Consider the following 19997-nt stretch of genomic DNA (forward strand, 5'->3'; position numbering starts at 1 on the left):
AGAGCACCATAAATTGTGCATCAACATACTAATTTGCTGGATCTCTCTCCATTGCCAAATGTTGCTGCCCGATTTGGACATTACAAATATTTCCACAAATTCTAGTCCTGCAGCTTAAGAAATACCATTACATCCACTTATGCCATTGCAATTACATCAAAGGTGACTTCTACATTTACTCTAACAAAGCCAAAAAAAATCTTCTGAAAGCACTCAACCACCACATTAAAACATATGTTTAAAAACATCTTGAAATCATTGCTGTAATTTACAACTGGTATTTAAGAGCTTCATCTACTGGAATCAGAGGTTCCAAAGGGCAAAAGGGGTAATTGCTCTGTTCCTTGTTTTTGTGGCTCCATCACAAGAAGGTGCCCATATATTCATAGTCTGGGTTGGTATCAGCTAGAGTGATGGCAGGGCAGCATCATTTACCCCCATCCACTTGAGTTAGGAAAGACAACAAGAAGAAAAAATGGTTAAGGCATCTGAAAGTACTCATTTATGTTGAAATGTTAAATCATAATTATCAGAATTGATGGAAAAAGTCAGCCAACTCCTTGATGCCTATTGCCTCCTGTTGTAAGTTATCCAGTTTGAAAATACTATGAATTAGATGAAGAATTTAAAATAAAAAAAGGTTAGTATTTACTTAAGGTTTAAAAATACATTGGATAATGAGCCTTACCTACACGTTACCAAGGATTTGGCACAGAACCAGAAAATGCTAGAAGCACTCAGTAGGTTAAGCAGGGAGAGAAACAGAACTGACATTTCAGATCAAGAACCCTGCATCACAACTGAAAAAGTGAGAAAACAAGTATTATTTAAGTCGCAGACAGGGGAACATGGAGACTACAGGCAGAATGTCTATGATAGATGCAGACCAAATTGTCAAGGTAATAAGTACTTTAAAAAAAGAGTCTGAGAGAAAAAGATTGAAACAGAAAAGTATAGCCATATATATGGAGAGAGGGGAAAAAAGGTCGTCATCTGAAATTGTTAAATTCAATATTGCAGCATCCCAGATGGAAAATGAGGTGCTGTTCCTCAAGATTACAATAGGCATTGTTGGAGTAACATAGGAGGCTGATATTAGAATATTTGAGCTGTTGACGAATTATGGTTATTAATTTGTCAACAGACCAGGAAACTAGGAGAGGTCAAACCCAAGAGGTAGAAAGTTTTGGGGACCAAAATTCAACCGATTCCTCCTAAGCATCTTATACTTAACACATGTCTGATCTCAAATCACTTACACATAGGCAATATTATCTCCTGAAAGAAACACATTTGACTTGCATTTGAATTGGGCCTGATATAAAAGAATTTAACTATGGGATTAAAAAAAAATTAATCCCACTTTAGCCACAATTTTCAATCTCACTGTTAATAACAAAATAACAATGTTTTTGGATGGGCCAATAGAAAATGTTATGAACTTGTATCTCCTGATATAATATAAAATTCTCATTGTATTCAAATCCATCCCCTGGGCTTGCACTCCAGCCTAGAAACTTCAGACTGATGTTCATCCAATTTCCATTTCTTCCAACTCCAATTTCTTTCACACTATCAACAGTAACCAGGATGGCCACTTTCAAAAAGCACACAAGCAGAATTTCCAGGCAATATTCCTTAGCAAGATTAACATCATCCTCATAACCAGGAGTTGGAACGGAGTCTTTCAAAAATCTGTCAAAACTAGTAGGGCCTAGACTACTGGCTTGGAAAAAAACCATGCCAGTCATGGTACTATGCACGCAAGCATAGGTCATCCTATGACCATTCATCCCAATTCCCCAACACACTGTCATTGGGAGACCTATCGCCCACTCTCAAAATCTTCTCCAGAGTGAAAGAACCTTTCATTCAAGTAACAAAATTGTTCTGCTGACAAAGACTACTATGCAGATCAGTTGTTTAAGCTAAAATAAATCAATACCTTTGACTCTTAAATTCTTTACTATATTCATTTCAAAATAATATAATTCTTAAATGTAATCACATTGAATTTCATATATGTTTATATAACAGCAGAACACCATTTTAATTCATTTAGAGTCAAGCAATTTCAGTTAACTCAGTGGACTTGAGGATCACGTAGTAGTCTGAGGTAGGACACCCAGAGAACCCTTTCTCTCCCCCTCCCCACCATTCTCTCAGTGATTCTAGCCTTAGTTCCACGCACAGCTCCACTACTGTCCTGGAATGAGATGCTGCCATTTAGCTATGCTACAAGTGGCAGTCTGTTTTCCCCTGGTTACAAAGAGTCACAGATTACGATCTGTGCAGGCCATGGAAGTGAGGCTGCATCACTTCTCTCAGAATCTTCGCTTATGCTCCATGCAGGTCAAGTTCAATATATGCAAGTTGTGTTCACTGTACAATACATAAGCAATATAAATAGCATTTATTTTTAAGCAGGTTTTTTTTCTTACCTCTAATTGCACAATTAATGCATTTAAAAAAAAACACTGATTTGCTTTCACATTAATTGCACACCTTAACATTAATTGACAGCTAATTTGAACAATTCAACAATATCCATTTCCTCCATGTCCTTAGAAAGCCTTAGTTTGAACAATGTGCCCTAATGTGTTTCCACAGATTCATTTTAAACTGGTTTCCTCTCCAACCTAGCCCCCAAGCTGCATCAATCCCACCCTGCCTTTTGTGCGCAGGCCACTTTTTCCACTTACATCGTATCTTTATTTGGAAACAATAATCTAAGCCAAAATTAAAAGTCATTTGGGATGCATATGGATCAGTAAATGGATCCAGCATTGCTTCATAAGAGGCAAATCATGTTGAACTAACTAACCCTTTCTGTTTAATGAGGACAATGGTGTATGGGGACTTCAAAAAAGGCATAAAATAAATTTCACCTAATAGGTTTGACAGCAAACTTGAAACCCATGGAGTTAAAGGGGTAAAGGCAACATGCATAAATAATTGGCTAAAGAGCGCAAAAGGGAGTCCAGGTAAACCATTTTTCTATATAGTGGAAAACAGACAGTGGTATTCCCACCGATTAGTAACAATAGTCAGTGCTGGGCACACTGCATTTTTTGTCATCTATTAATGACTTGGATTTGGGCATTTACGTATTATTTCAAAATCTGCAGATGACACAAAACATGCAAGTACATTGAACAGTGGGCAGCATAGTGAAATAAAGACAGAAAGTGCTGGAAACATTGAACAGACAGCAGCCATGGAAAGAGAAACAGTTAGCATTTGAGGTCGAAGACCCTTCATAGGTAAATCTTGGACCCGAAACATTGTTTTTCTTTCCACAGATGCTGCCCGACCTGCTGCGCGTTTCCAGTGCTTTGTTTTTGATTTCAGATTTCCAGCATCTGCAGTTTTTTTTTGATTTTCAGTGAGGAGGATAGTAATGGACTGCGTATATAGGTGGGAAAACATGCAGGAAATTAAACTTAGTGCAGAAGCTTACAAGGTGATGCACTTTGGTAGAAAGAACAAAGAGAGATGCTGTAACATAGGTATTGTCAGTTGCAGGAAGGGGGGGACCTCGGTGCAATGTGCAGAAATCTTCCTTGGGCAGGCTTAGGAAACATTTTAAAAAAATGTACAAGATCCCAGACTTCATATATAAAAAAATAGAGTACAAAAGCATTGAAGACACGTAGAACTTTAATAAAACACTGGTTTGACCACTTCCAGACAACTGTATCCAATCATGGTCACATATTTTAGGAGGGATATGAAGAGTTCAGAGAGGATGGGGAAAAAATTTATGGAGAGATAAAAAGTTAACATTTCCCAGTTCTGAAAGTCAGAAATGTTCCAAATTTTTCCCTGCTCTGGTGAAAGATCATTCATCTGAAACATTAACTGATTCTCTCTCCACAGATGCTGCCTCACATTAGAACGCAAGAAATAGGAGCAGGAGTAAACCATTAGTCCTTTGAGCTTGTTATGCTATTCATCTCGATCCTGGCTGATCTTTTATCTCAGTTCCATTTCCCTGCACTACCCGTGTTCCACAATTCCCTTAATATCCAGAAACCCATCACTGTTTAGAATGAACTTGATGACTGAGTCTCCACTGTTCTCCGGGGTAGAGAATTAAAAAGATTCATCACCCTAAGAAATTTTTCCTCCTCTCAATCCTAAATGATCTACCCCTTATTCTGAGACTGTGATCACAGGTTGTAGACTCCTCAGCCACTGGGAACATCCTCACTACATCCAACTTGTGCCTGTAAGAATTTTGTAAGTTTCAATGAAATCGCCTTTTATTCTTCTAGACTCTAAAGAACACATACCTAAATCTACCTAATTTCTCATTATATGGCAAACCCATCTCTGGAACTGATCTAAAAAAATCTTTGCTGCATTCGTTTTGTGCCAAGTACATCCTTTTTGTTTTAGGTAATGAGATTAAAACTATACACAATATGCCAGGTACTTCCTCACCAAGGCCCTGTGTAACTGCAGCAAAGACACACAAGTTGCTAGGTTAATTGGTCACTGAAAATTGCCCCTGCTGTGTAGGTGAGTGACAGAATCTAGGAGGAGAATAAAATGGGATGTCTAAGATTAGCATAAATGGATGGTTGGTACAGTCTCAGTGGGCTAAAAAGGCCCATTTCTGTGCTTTATGACCTCCCTATCTTTACTCCTGTACTCAAATACTCTTGTAATAAAGGCCAAAATACCTTTTGCCCTCCTTTATCACTTGCTACTCTTGAATGCTGCCTTTCACTGACTTGTGTATAAGGACACTTGGGTCCTTTTGAGCATCACCAAATCTCACCATTTTAAAAAAATACACTTTTTATGCTTTGTGCATAAAGTGGATAACTTCACTTTTGTTTTTAAACAGTACACTACATTTGCCATATTCAGGCTCACTCATTTGGTTTGTCTATATCCCTTGAAACCTCCTCCACCTACTCACAACCTCACTTGGTTTTGTGTCATCAGCAAATTTGGAAATATGACCTGCTAAGTATTTCCAGCATTTTCCATTTTTATTTCAGATTTCCAACAACCACTATTTGTTGCTTTTGCAGAAAAAAATATTGGTATGGTTCCAGGGATTAAGAATTTAACATTAGGGGAAGGGCAGGAGAATGGGAGATTGGTTTCAGAGTAGAGAAGTTTAAGCTGAACTGTGAAAGGGGTGTCAAAACTAAAGTGTGGGAGGTGTGGAATTGTTAAAGATACAGTAGATAGAAACAGTCCCATTGAAGAAGGATCAAAGACTAGAGGGCACAAATTTACAGTAACTGGCAACAGAACCAAAAGTGACATGACAAGAAAAAAAAATGTGGCAAGTGATTAGTATCTGGAATACATTCCCCAAGAGGGCAATGGAGACAGGTTCAATCATAGCCTGTAAATGGAAATTAGGTCAAGACTTGACTGTAGAAAAATTGCAAATGTCTGCGGAAAAGGTCCAAAACCAGCAACGAATAGAAGGGCTAAATGGCCTCCTTCTGAACCGTTACCTTTTTATGATTCTACAAAATCTTTTCAGTGCATGCATAATTCACAAACATGATAAAGAGCATCTACTTTGTCATAAAGACAAAGGAAAACGACTATTTAAATCTGAAAGTGGATGTTGATCTAGGAATATATATTATAGAAGAAAATGACGTTGATCTGCCTTTTCAAATGTTGTTGAATATTGATCAGCCAGGAGGGCAGCCAAAATGTTCAAGATCTATTAAAGTTAATACATGCTTTCAGTTGAATTGAATTTTACTATTGCAAAGGTTTATAGGACAAATGTCTCATGGTAATTCGATCATGACCTTGACACTTAAATGCATTAGCAACAGAAGAGTAAATTAACATTTGTTCTTTAGCTGTTATCTATCAGACTTTAACAAGCATCATTTTAAAACAAAATATATGACTTTATGTAGTCTCTTTAAAACCTCAGGACACTCAAAAATGCTCAGCTAATAAAATGCTGAAATGTAGTCACCGTTACAAAGTGGTAAATGCTGCAGCCAATTTGCACACAGCAAGTTCTTATAGATACCAAGTTTTCTGTGAAAATAATTTTGATATAAATATCGGCCAAAACACAGGAGGTAACTAAGATGCCCTTCCAAGTTGGATTACGTTTTTTTAAATCTACCTGAGAACACAGGCATTAATGGTTAATTAAAATCCTAAATGTCACTATACCACAAAAAGAAAACTGTATGCCATTTCATTAAATGGTCAGTAGGGGGAGACCATATAGGCCACAACAACAGCACCAGCTCATCACTTTTATATCCTCATAACAATCAAAAAGTGCTGTACATTTATTTTTCAATACAATTGTCCAATACAATTTAAGAACTGAATGGCACTAATACAAACATTCAATGGTAACAGACTTGATTTTACATCCTTAATAGACTCGATTCAACAACATGCATTAACTTGGTAAAACATCCCAATGCAATTCATAGGAGTATTAGCAACCAAATTTGACATAACGATAGATGACAAATGGGGCAAGTCTTAAGGTGCATCTAAAAAGGAAGAAGTGGGAAGGCAGAGGATTTGGGGGCGTGGATTTCAATTCTTATAGCTTTGGCCTCTGAAGGCACAGCCACCTATGGTTGGAATTGGAATTGGTTTATTATTGTCACTTGTACCAAGGTACAGTGAAAAACTTGTCTTGCATACCATTCATACAGATTAATTAATTACACAGTGCATGGAGGTAGTACAAGGGAAAACAATACAGAATGCAGAATAAAGTATCACAGCTACAGAGAAAGTGCAGTGCAGGTAGGCAATAAGGTGCAAGGTCATAACAAGGTAGATTGCTGAGATGTTCAGGGGGATGCAGCTCCTAAGATAATGAAGGTTATGAAGTAGTCCATGTCTGGCTTCGGCAAAACCTGAAAAGCATTTAGGCATGGGGTAATGAGCAGTCAGGCAATGGCCATCTTCAACTAGAGAGATTCTAACCACCTTTTTTTTTTGGATATTCAATAGTATTAGCATTGTCAAATTACCTGACACAAGCAACTTGAGGGTCACTACTAACCAGAACTTAACAGTCCCAACTTTATTTTATTCTAATAAATATGCTCATCTACAAAAGCAAGTCAGAGATTGGGTATTCTCCAGCAAGCAACTTACCTGACACCCCAGACTTTTCCCAACGTCTACAAGATAAAAGTCAGGACTGTGATAAAATACCATTGTCTAGCAGGGATCTATGCAGCTCCAACAACCCTTGAAAAGCTCGATATCCTATCGAATTAAGCAGTCCACATGACCGGCACCCCATTCATCACTTTAAAATTTCACCCCTCTAACACCAATGCACCACTGCCACATCGTTTACCACGTGCAAAAGGCACTACAAAAACCCACCAAGACTTAACTGACAATGAAACCCATACCCATTTCCTCTATTGCTCTATTTGGCAAAGGCAGCAGATGAATGAAAACACCGCCAACTGCAAATTCTCCCCCAATGCTCAGATAACCAACACCAGCGTTCCTTCATCATCACTTGACTTAAATTCCCCAGCCAACCAAACTGTAGTAGCGCATTCCCCACAAGGCCTGCAGTGGGTCAAGGGCAATTAGGAATGCAAAATACATGTAGTTCCTTCCAATTATGCCATTAGTAAAAATAAGGTCAAAGATTACAGATAAAAGACAGGACCACAGAGAGATTTACAAACGAGTTTTGGAATTTTCCATTCTGGGTTGCTTTGACATATTTGGCCTTGGTTGAAGATATTGCGTAACAAGAAACAAAGGTAGATCAGCAACCACAGGGGTGGTGAGTGAATGGGACTTGGTGCAAGTTGGGACACTGTCGGTTAAATTTTGGATATCCTCAGGTTAATAAAGTTTGGTGATCCATTGTAGTATTGAAGTTTGTTGAACAGGTTGGTCAGCAGAAATGTATAGTGATGTCTCAAATATGGACATAGATTTTATCCTGAGTGAAGGAGAAAGTGGTCTTAGTGATATTGCTGCAAGGATGTCTGAACAGGTTAAAGTTGAGAACAGTTTAGTTGAGTCTCAGATAATTCCAAGGAAGGGTTGAGTTGAAGATGGTGGTTAAGAAATGGGTCCTTGCACAAAGAACAGAAAAGAGGTTTTGTTCTATCCACAATTCGAACAAGGCCATTAAAGAATTTAAACACAAAGACAATAATTTTAATTTGGAAAACTCTGAGCTAATGTAGGCCACAAGAGCAAGTATAACAGGTGAACTAGACTCGGTATAGGATAAAGTACAATCTCCAGAATTTTACATAAATTTGAGTTCATAAAAGGTGAAGAATAGGTTGGCCACATGCCTAGTAGAATATCTAAGTCTGATTGTAATCAGAATCAGATTTATTAACACTGACTTATATGATGTGAAATTTGTTGTGGTACAGCAGTGATACAGTGCAAAGACATAAAAATTACTATAAATTTCAAAAATAAATAAAGAGTGCACAATTAAGGAAACCATTGTACAAGATGATAAGAGGCATAGATTGAGTGGATAGTCAGAGACTTTTTCCCAGGGCAAAAATAGTGAACACGAGGGGCATAATTTTAAAGTGATTAGTGGAAGGTACAGGGGGTATGTCAGAGGTTACACAGACAGTGGTGGGTGCATGGAACACACTGCTGGCAAAGGTTGTGGAGACAGATACATTAGGGACATTTAAGATACTCTTAGCCACATGAATGACAGAAAAATGGAGGGCTATGTGGGAGGGAAGGGTTAGATAGATATTAGAGCAGGATAAAATGTTGGCACAATATTGTGGGCCGAAGGGCCTGTACTGTGCTGTAATGTTCAATATTTACAATTCAGCTGGAGGAAAGCTCTGCTCATCCAGCATTCAATGCAGAAAAGCAGTGTGACAATTTGGAGAGTAGATGGACAGCGAGGCAACAGTGAAGTAGAGGGTCACCAGCATACATAAGAAAAACCAATGCAATGCTTTCAAAAGACATTAATTAGATGATATGTGCAGATGAAAAATTGGAGACACTGGAGGGAATGGTGCAGGAAGTCATTGCAGCAGATTTAATACAAGAGGATACAAGAGTAAAGACACCACTGGAATTATATTTAGCTCTGGTGAGATCACATCTGGAATAATGTGCATAGGTCTGGATCCCCAACCTATCCCCATACTGGTAACAGAGAGAATGCAACAAAAGTTCTCCGGCTTGTTTCCTGGGATGGTGAAGATGGTCTTGCAATGAGATATTAAGCAAACTGGGCACCCACCCTGTAGAACCAAAGAGAATGAGAGACGATTTCAATAAATCATTCAAGACCCTTACAGGGTTTGATAAAATAGATGCTGGCTGAGATGTCTAAAACTAGAGCTCAAAATCTCAAAATAAAGAGTCAGCTCTTTATGATGCTGAACAGATGTGAGGAAATTCCTTCACCCAGCATGTAGTATGTCTTTCAAATTCTCTACCCGAGGAGGTTGTGTAGGCTTGGTTGTTGTGTATTTTCAAGGCAGAGATTGATAGACTCTGGATACAAAGTGAATTAAGGTGTACAAGTGAACACATGGAAGTGGCGCTCAGCTAAGTAAAGATCAGCCATGATCTTATTAAATGGTGGAGCAGGCATGATGGGCCAAATGGTCAACTCCTGCCTTTACTTCTTATATTCTTATTCCCTAGCTACAGGAACTCAAAAGGACAGAACAAAACCTGTGTAATACCACTCAGTGATGAGAAATTGGAAAGGGTTGGTGTCGGCAATCATGTCAAATCATGCAGAGAAGGCACAAATTTGGGAAACAACAGAACAGTCAGGGACATTTGGAGGTAGAGAGATTGAATATGGGGGCAATCATTGCAAGGACACAAGAATTGAGGATAATTTTTTGGGGATGCAATTCATCCAGTGGTGTGCAGCTTAAGATCTTTTGATCCCATTTGTACAAGTCCCAGCCAAGGACTTCAACTACTATCACCAGGCCTGGGGAAAAGTTGCTCCTTATTATTTTCCAATGACGCCTTTGAGTGAAGAGACTGGAATTATGAAACACGACAAGCATATTTTTCCTGTATTACCCCAAGTGCAACAATGGCAAATTCATGATACTGCATAATGGTATCGTTGTACATATTTTATGTCATGAATCAATTGCATTCATTGTAATATCTCAATGCAATAAAGACAATTAAATATTATAATCCTGAATGTGGAAGAACTATGTTGTTATCTAAAATGTATCTAAAGATTAGTTATGACATAAATCATATTGCCTTATGAGATAAAAAGGTTGAAACAAGCCCGATGAAGAAACAAGGTATCTATAACATATAAACAGCTCAATTCCAAAACCAATGAACATACTGGCTCCTTGAGCCTGTTCTGCCACTCAATAGATCATGGCTGATCTGGTTATCAACTCAACACTGCATCCCTTTCTATCCCAGTAAATTTTCATTCCTGATGAAGAATGAATTAAATTATTGAATCCAATGAGGGAGACCTTTCCAAGTAGAGTCAATTTAACAAAGGGTGCTGACAAGATGTATGAAACCATTCAAACACAGACCAGCTGCATCTGCTGTCTAGAGCAAAACAAACTTCTGGAGGAACTCAGTGAGTTAGGCAGCATCTGTGGATGGAAATGAACAGTGAATGTTTCAGGCCAAGGTCCTTCACCTGGCCTAGATGAAGGGTCTTGACCTGAAACGTTGACTGTCCATTTTCCGCTGCAGATGCTGCCTGTACTTCCGAGTTCCTCCAGAAGTTTGTTTTTTGCTCCAGCTGTGTCTGTTTGTAGATTGTGAACAATGTTGACATCATTCATGTAGAGCTTGTCTCTCTCAAACTGATCTTCAAATCAAGGACCAAAGAGATTAAATCATTTAATTAAACATTTCACATATCAGCAGTTTCCTACATTCCTATCAGCCCTTCACACAACTCCCAAGTTGAGCATCATTTGCAATACAATTTCATGGATTTATACTTCTGTCACTCCTTCAAGGACAGTATACAGCGGAATAAAATTACTGCATGCTACCGTCTATTTTGCCAGCCAGAATATTATGCAGAACTTTAAGTAATTAGGCTTGTGTGTTCAGCTCTTCATAAACTGGGTCCAGACTGTTGTACTTAGATTATGTACTATCCTACTATAATTTCTATAAATTAATCTATCCAAGAATAAAATCCAATTCCACTTATTATTCAACAACCATTCCAATGTTGGGGGGAGGCATACCCATCCAGTAATAAGAACATTATTCATCCCCAACATGATATTCCAGATTACTTAGCATTTGAGATCACATCTCTGTTCATGAGTGGACCTCTTGTAAGCAATGCAATTAAAAAGTATCTGCACTGATTGATTGAACTTAGGGTCTCTACATGCAAACCCATTTCCACATTGCCCCATATTGACATTTTTGAGATGGAGTCAATGAATAATGTCATGGAATGATAGTCATTCTGAAATTTGGTAATTCGAACCTCACGTGGATTCAACTGAAAAACTAACCATGCCTTTAGTAACTAACAGATGGAGTGGAAAGCTATCAGGTAATGGGAAATCTTTGATTGCAGTTTGACTCAGAACCTTCAAAAAAAAAACATTGACCCCTCATTCAATGGACATTCAGCTTCTGCAGGATTCTGTTTTAAAATGGTGAGCTCAAAGTGCTAACATCTATTGGCCCTTTCATGATTGGAAAAAAAAATTTCTTCTAGTGGTCTGTTGAAATACAAAGGAATCACATTGACAATGAGCCACTGAAGCACTGGGAGTGTTATTAAATCTGTTAAGTACAGCATTGCAGAAAGAAGATTTACTTACCCTTTCACTTCTTATAGAACCTGTCACATCATCATCATCTAAGTGTCGTTTAAACTTAGGTGGCATAGTTACAGTCCGATCGAATGTAGTCTTTCCCTCAAACTGACGAAGAACAAATACTCAACCTAGAACAAATTAAGGTGCATTATTAATGTATTTATTATGAATAGGACCAAGCCATTTAACACCTCAGGCTTGTGTCATTCAATCAAATCGTGGTAGAAATGTACCTCAGTTTCTTTCACTTGCCTTTACTCCATTTTACTTGATATTCTTACTAACAAAATCTATTTTTTTCCAACTTGAAAAATCAATTTGGTTCAGCATCCGGGGACTTTTCTTGGGAGAGAATTCGAAATATCTGCCAGCGGGGAGGAGGAGCCTGAAGAGTCACACTCAAGAATTTAAGAATAGCTTCTTCCCCCGCCATCAGATTTCTGGACGGTCCATGAACACTACTTCATTACTCTCATTTTTGCACTATTTATTTTGTAATTTATAGTAATTTTTATGTCTTTGCACTGTACTGCTGCCGTAAAACAACAAATTTCACGACATACAAGTCAGTGATAATAAACTTGATTCTGATACTGTGTGAAAAGATGTTTTCCTGATTTTGCTTATGGATGACCTAATTTTAAAATCTAATTGTAAAATTACCCCTCTTAATTTAAAACACTCCAGAGCAAATATTGAATCATTTCAACATTTTAGACAGGTCGACCAGATCACTCTTCATCCCTTATGCCTAATGGAATACAATCTAAACAACATATCCTTGTAATTTAACAAACCCTAGTATCTTTCTGATAAATCTGCACTTCATAGCCTCCAAGGACAAAAGATGCTATCCTGACAGCTAAAGGTACAGTGCCTAGAAATGAATATTGAACTCCGATGTGGCCCGATTAAGGATCTGTGCAGCTGATTGCCATAATTTTATTAACAATTTTTTTTGCAGACTAATTATTGTAAAACAAGTAAACTGGCAAAAAAATAGTGCAACTTATAGCATAGTGAAGGTTTCACAGAGCTGTGCTTTGGAACACAAATGCAATTCCAAAGTTGGGTCTCAAAACAGAAAATGTATGGTTCTAATTTAGCATGTTACTGGAAGGTCTGCAGAGCGAGAACAATAATTTCACAAAACTATAAAACAGATGGTCCACAATTTACCTGTGTTCTTCATAAGTTCAGCAAAACAACACCATTAGTGGTCAGGCACGAGTAGTGGAAAGTGAAAAAGTAAACGCACTCTGCTTTGACTTCAGATTTCCAGCAACCTCTAGATTTCCTTTGTAACTTCAGATAAAGATTCTGCCTCTCTCACTTATACCTCAGATCTGATTTAGTGAGTTTACTTGTCCAAATACCACACTCTTTTACCTTGCTTAATCGTTACAACCATCTCTTAATCACTTCCGCTTTCCAATACAGTTCATCCATCTCTCTTCTTAATGGCCTCCATCCTGCTGAGTATTTACAGCATTTTCTGCTTTAAAACCACTATGTAGTTACAAAGCCTTGAACCAAAGAGAACCTTGACCATTTATTACTATAGAGGGGTTCAAAATTTAGCAGCAGATATACAATAATTTTAGCAGAAACTGACGGCCTTTTATTAAACTCATTTACAGTTATTGATTTTAGATATCATTTCCAAATGCTCCACCATATGTCCACTAAAGTTATACAGACAAATGTTAAATGCTCAAATTAGATCACATGTTCCACAACACAATCCAATTACCCTCTTACTCTCCTTCCTAAAGTTATTTAGTTTTACAATGAGATCTCAAGGAAATGTGGCAGCAAAGAAAATTTTTTGACCACCAGGGAAAACTCCTTGAATGGAAAACCTCCAACTTAAAAGTCTAGAGAGAAATGCATATGTTATTTTTCATAGAGGGTATCAGGAATAAAAAATATTTCTTAATTTTAGGTTTAGAAATGCAAGAATGTGTTGATCATCCATAAATTCCTTTAAGATATTGTGGTGAGATGTCCTTGCAAAGTACTACAGTCCTTCCAGTGAATGAATTCCCACAATGGGTATGGAGTTCCAGGATTTAGACCCAGCAATGATGAAGGAACAGCAATATATTTCCAAGTCAGGACAGTGAATAATGACAGTGGGCATCCCAATGCACTCCCTATATCCTCATCCTTGTCTTTCTTTGTGCTAAATGTCACAGGTTTATGAGATGCTGTTGGAATAGTCTAAACATGTATCTATTGTGCATTTTGTAGATGGCACACACTGCAGCCATTTACATCAATGAAGAAGGGAATGATTAGGGCAATAGATACTATACCAATCAAGTTGCATGCTTTATCTGACTGGATGGGAATTAACCAGATTGAATCTGTCCTGTTTTTTTTGCAGCCAGGACTTACCTGGGCAATTTTTCATATTGTTGGGACGGTGTTTTAATGGTGGTGATCTCAGGAAGCAGCACAGTCAAATGGTTCACTTGGCATTTCTGGCTGAACACAGTTGCAAATGCTTCGATTTCATTTTTAGCATCTACTGGTCCTGCCATCACCGAGGATAGAGATATTCTTAGAACTTCCTCCTCCTCTGTTGCCCGCTACCATTACAACCGGTGTGAAAACAGGAACATCTCCACAAGGACTTTGCAGTGTTCACTTCTCAAAGGCTATCATGGACAGATGCACCTGCAATGGATGGACTGGCGAGGATGGGGGTCAAGTAGATTTATCTTTTATATTGGTTTGCTCATTACCTTCTGCAAGTCCAGTCTGGCAGCTAAGTCCTTCAGGCCTCAGCCAGCTCGATCACTGGTGGTGTCTTAGAATAATACAGTACAAAAACAGGTCCTACAGCCCAACTCATCCATGCCAACCAAGATGCCCACCTAAGCTATTCCCATTTGCCCATGTTTGGCACATATCCCTCTAAGCCTTTCCTATACACGTACCTGTCCAAACATCTTTTGAATGTTGTTCATCCTCTTCCTCTTCCTCAACCTCAACCTCTTCCTCTAGAAGCTCATTCCATATATGCACCACTCTCCATGTGGCCCTTTTAAATCTTCCCCCCTCACCTTAAACCTATTCACTCTAGTTTTTGATTCCTTTTCCTCGGGGAAAAAAACTGTGTACATTCACTTTATCTATGCCCCTTTCATGTTTTTATACACCTCTATACTCCTACAAAGCCATTCGTGGTAATGGACAATGAAGTTCTCCACCCATAGTACATTGAGGGCTTTTGCTATTTTTCTCAACAGCGAGGAGGACTGCAAAAGCAAATCAGATGCAGAAAACTCGAAGTAAAAACAGAAAGCTTGAAATAAAAACAGAAAATACACAGGTTGCAATCGGTTTTCATGAAAGGTCATCAACACAAAATACTAATTCTGCTTCTTTCTCCATAGGTATTGCATTAAATAGTGATTAGGTTTCCTTGCCCACGTTTGACTCAATGTCATGAAAGTTCATAAGGTCTGTTGCCAATGTGAGGACTCTCAAGAGTATCCTTCAAACCTGTATACCACCATATCTGGTGTATCTGTCTCACTAATGGTCCACAATATACCACAAAATTGTGATACGAGAGTCTGATGCATTGTAAGATATAATTCTTAAGAATACAACTATCTCAGGCTATTGCTTGACTAGCCTATGGGACAGTTTTCTCAATTTACACACCAGTCCCCAGATCTTCGCAAGGAGGACTTCAGGGTCAACTGTGGCTCAGCAGTTGGCACTGCTGCCTCACAGTTTCAGATTGATGAAAAAAAAATTGCAGATGCTGGAAATCTAAAACAAAAACGGAAAACAGCAGACATACTCAGCAGGTCAGGCCACATCGGTCAGAAGAGAAACAGAGTTAATGTTTCAGGTTCTGACAAAGGGTCTCCGACCTGAAACATTGACTCTGATTCCTTTCCCACAGATGAAGCCTGATATGAAGCCTGATCTGCTGAGTATTTCCAGTTTTTGTTTTACCTTCAGATTGATCCTGTCCTAGGATGTTGTCCATTTAGAGTTTGCACCTTCTCATGACGTGCTTTTCTGCCAGATGTTCATGCTGGTAGGTTAACTGTCTTCTGTAAATTACCCCATAGTGCAAATTAATGGCAAAAAGAATTAAAGGCAAGTTGCTGGGCATGTGAGAGAGCAAATAAATTATAAGGGTACAGGGAAATCAGAGTGAAAATGAGACTAATGGAAGTGTTCTCCTGAGAGTTGGCATAAATGGAGGAGTCAAATGGTCTCCTTCTGTGTTGCTATAAGTATAAAAGATGGGAATGGAATGAACCAATTTTGGTGCCTGTGTTAATGCAGGATGAACAAACTTTTTCTTTTCTGTTTTAATGTTACAATTATGATACAACCGAGTAAACTGTGTGTTTTGATGTACATGTGACTAATAAATAAATATCTTATATCTTATTTCTAGGTCATTTCAGATGGCAGTGAAGAATCAACCACATTGCTGCAGGTCTAAAGACACCTATGAATCAGACTAGGCAAGGATAGCACTGTTGAGAAATTGGAAATAACTCAGCAAGTCAAGTAACATCTGTGGAGAGGGAAACAGTTATTGTTTCAATTAGAAGTCCTTTCATCAGAACTAGTCAGATCTCATACAGACTGGAAAGATGAGTTATTTGAAATTGTTGAATTTGGTGTTCAGTCCTGAGGGTTGTAATGTGCTGATCAGAAGATGAGATGCTGCTCCCTCAGCTTGCATTGGGCTTTGTGGGAACAGTGCAACAGGCCATGGCTAAAGAGGTCAGAATGATATTGAATTGGAAGCTCAGGTTCACTCTTGAATGGAAGTGTTCTACAAAGTGTTCACCCAGTCTGTGTTAGAGGATACAAAATCTTGAGAACCCCTGCTTGTCTCAGTTAAGCACATACTGGAATTATACAGAATAGCACGCCTAGAACAGAGGTGGTTGGGAGAAACTTAACGTGTAGAAAATTATGACTAGTCTAGATAGAGTAAGTGAAAGATCTATTTTCATCTACAGAGGCATCATAAATGGGGGTTACAGATTTTAAAGTAACTGGTATAAGAATTAGAGGGGAGATAAGGAAAAACTTTTTTCATCAAGATAAGGGTCTGGAACTCACTGTGTGAAGGGTTGGTAAACCCTCAGCTCATTTAAGTAGTACAATGGAGACACAAGTGACTGCTCGACCTGCTGACTTCCTCCAGCAGATTGTTTGTTAGTAGCAGTCGGGTATATACTTGAAGAACAATGACTTGCAAAGCCACAGACCACATGATGGTAGGTGAGAATAAGCAGGAGAGCTCTTTTCCAACCCTCATGAACATGGAGCTCATTCAACTCTGTTCCCTCAGCCACTGGTCTGCTCAAAAGTTCCACTCATCAGCCCGAACTACCGAAGTTATTATTCTGACTTTTTGCACTGCTGCTATTCACACAAATGTTTGCTACTGATAAATCCAAAGGTGCTGATTAATGAGGAGAGAGAAAGATCAGAGTACAGGAAGCTCTACAGTTAACATGATTTTCAAATCTAATCAAACACTCAATGTCTAAGTTTACCACATTAAATATAATATTGTTCAGAACCACTATTCCTTGTGCTCAATCTCACATCATTGATCAATGTGTTCTCCAGCCTCTGTGGTCAGTGCCATTTTTTAAAAAAAGTGTTTCAGGGACATTGGGGAAAAAAAACAAAACAGATTACAAATCCAGGACTACTAAAAGCATTACTGCTCTGGACACTCATTTGAGTGGTGTATATATATATATATATATATATATATATATATATATATATATATATATATATATATATATATACACACACACACACACACATATACATACATATACACACACACACACACACACATATATACATATATGAGAGAGTAATACAGGACCAGTTAACCGGCATTTAGCTGCAATGCAGGAAACAATCTTTGTACTTACAAGCAAAATTTTCTGTTAAATGGGGCCAGATACAAATATCAAAATTGATCAGCAGAAAACCAGTTGCATGAAATTTACATCCTTGCTAGTTTGCCACAATTCTCAAGGGAACTATCCAAAAACTTTGGGATATATTAGACAAAATTAATCTGTTTACAGCATATTATAAATCAATAACCCTTAAAACTCATTACCCCTCTGCATTACGACTATGTTGTTTGCGGTATTTAATTAGCTGTACAAGACCTTGCGCCATTGAGAAGTCATGAATGGCTGACTAAAAATGACCTTCCCACTTGTCCAGTTTAATCCAAATCACACATCGCCAACTGTCAATACATACGGCATCAGACCGAGAGCCTTGACCAAAGCAGCTTGCTGCACCTCAGATTCACATCATCAGCTGAAACGCTGTAGTGATTATCCCTTGTCCTGGATGCTGTTGTTTATACTTTAATCTACAACACTGATCAATTGATGAATCTGATATATTCATTGTTTGCAGTACTGATGTTGATATTCTGGTGAAAAGTCAGTCAAATAAAACTCTGACTCAGTTTCTCACTCAGTGGCATGACCTACTGACTATTTCCAGCATTTTCTGATTTTATTTCACTTATAAAGGACTAGTGACAACTATGATTATGCAAGTCATACTTATGAAATCCTCCTTTGCACAGATCTAGTCAGGGGTGCCAAAATCTTTTTACTTGGAGGGTCATTTTTAGATCAGGGCAGAAGACCACGGGCCAAAATTATCAGCATTTCTGTGCACAAGATTTGCGGGCATATGGAAGCCCAAGGCACGTAGTGAGGACATACAATGCTTATTTCACATCAGTTGTGCAGAATTAAACCACACAAACCAGACTCTCAAACAACGCAGACTGCAAATTCTGAAGCAGATCTAAGTTGTAGAGGTGAGATCTACTTCAGTATTCAATGGTACAACCTTAACTAGATCTTTATTGGAGAATCTGAGTTACCAACTTACTTGAAGGTGTTATTTTGAACCCATAAGATGTTTCCACCCACATTCCTTGATACCGAAGTTCTCAAAACTACCTTCCCCAACCCTACCAAAAATCATACACTGCATAACCTCCAGATTTTGATCCACTCCCTCACTCCACACAGACCCCTAGCTTTGATGCACTCTCTTCCAATCTGGATCACAAACGTCTCTGACATTCTCTGCTAAACACAGGTTTCAACCCTCTCTCCCAATTCCCAAATAGAGGGTTCTATTTTGTTTCCAATTTCTCTTCAGTAGGTCTTGAAACTCTGTCCACACCCTACCTACTCCCTTCACCAAGGTTTCAATTCCTTCTCAGACATTGCATGATCTCCCACTTCTCCCCATCTTGATCTCTCTCTGATCACCACAGTTTCAAGCCTCTGCAGCCATCATCGTGCTACCTACCATAATCATCTCCATGACGTCTGCATTTTCACAACAATCTCCACTTTTCTCAATGGCTAGTGATAGTCACTGAGAAAATTCACTTTAAAACATACCTACTGCACAAGTGACACGTGCACAGAATACTCAAGCCTGGGCCAATATATTAAATTTGACTGCGAGCCATATTTTGGGTGAACCTGATAAGATAAACTCAAATTCAAAGCTACTTCTTATTGATGATCTTTTTCCTAAATCTGAGACTGGTCTGGGCCTGCATAGCTCTATTCCTATACTTCTTGCATTGTTCTGATGCACAGTATGAGGATCACTTCTTTATAAACTCAAGCCAAATAGATCAAGTGGACCCAGATTCAATTTCTAACCTGAGCTAAGTCAACTGATCTAACTTCCAACAGTGAATGGACTATAGTGGGTTTTAGTACCTTTGGTCTTCCAGGAACAAGATGGGCAAGGGTCTACAACTGATTAATATCCAGTGACTTCTGCTGAAGTTTACACACATGGTGATCAACTGAAATAAAATCAGACTGTCATCTATAGTTGGGAAAGTCTCACATCTTCCCTGAACAGGGTCAAAAATAGCTACTTGGACTTTGGAACAGTGAGAACTGTCGGAATCAAAACTTCCCTCCAAGACAAAGCTGGATGCTTCCATGATTGAAAGGTGAATAATATAAAACCACAAAATACTGGAAACACTCAGGAGGTCAGGAAACAACAGTGGAAAGATAAACAGTTACTATTTCAGGTCAAAGGTATTTTATTGGAATTGGGAACTTGAGAAAATAAATTAATTGAGTTAAGGAGCATGCAGTG

The 19997-nt window shown here is 38.4% G+C and overlaps 1 protein-coding gene across 3 annotated transcripts in view; it reads right to left on the reverse strand.

Annotated features, from left to right (window-relative positions):
- The window catches only part of vamp4 (vesicle-associated membrane protein 4), a 79164-nt gene that overhangs the window by 45018 nt on the left and 14149 nt on the right, over positions 1-19997 (reverse strand). For all 3 annotated transcript variants that reach the window (XM_052012887.1, XM_052012886.1, XM_052012888.1), the window contains exon 2: positions 11811-11935. In XM_052012887.1, the coding sequence (XP_051868847.1) occupies positions 11811-11876 (66 nt within the window). In that variant the 5' untranslated portion in view covers positions 11877-11935. The remainder of the gene's footprint in view (positions 1-11810; positions 11936-19997) is intronic.

This window comes from Pristis pectinata, chromosome 3, assembly GCF_009764475.1.
Source record: "Pristis pectinata isolate sPriPec2 chromosome 3, sPriPec2.1.pri, whole genome shotgun sequence".
NCBI lineage: Eukaryota > Metazoa > Chordata > Chondrichthyes > Rhinopristiformes > Pristidae > Pristis > Pristis pectinata.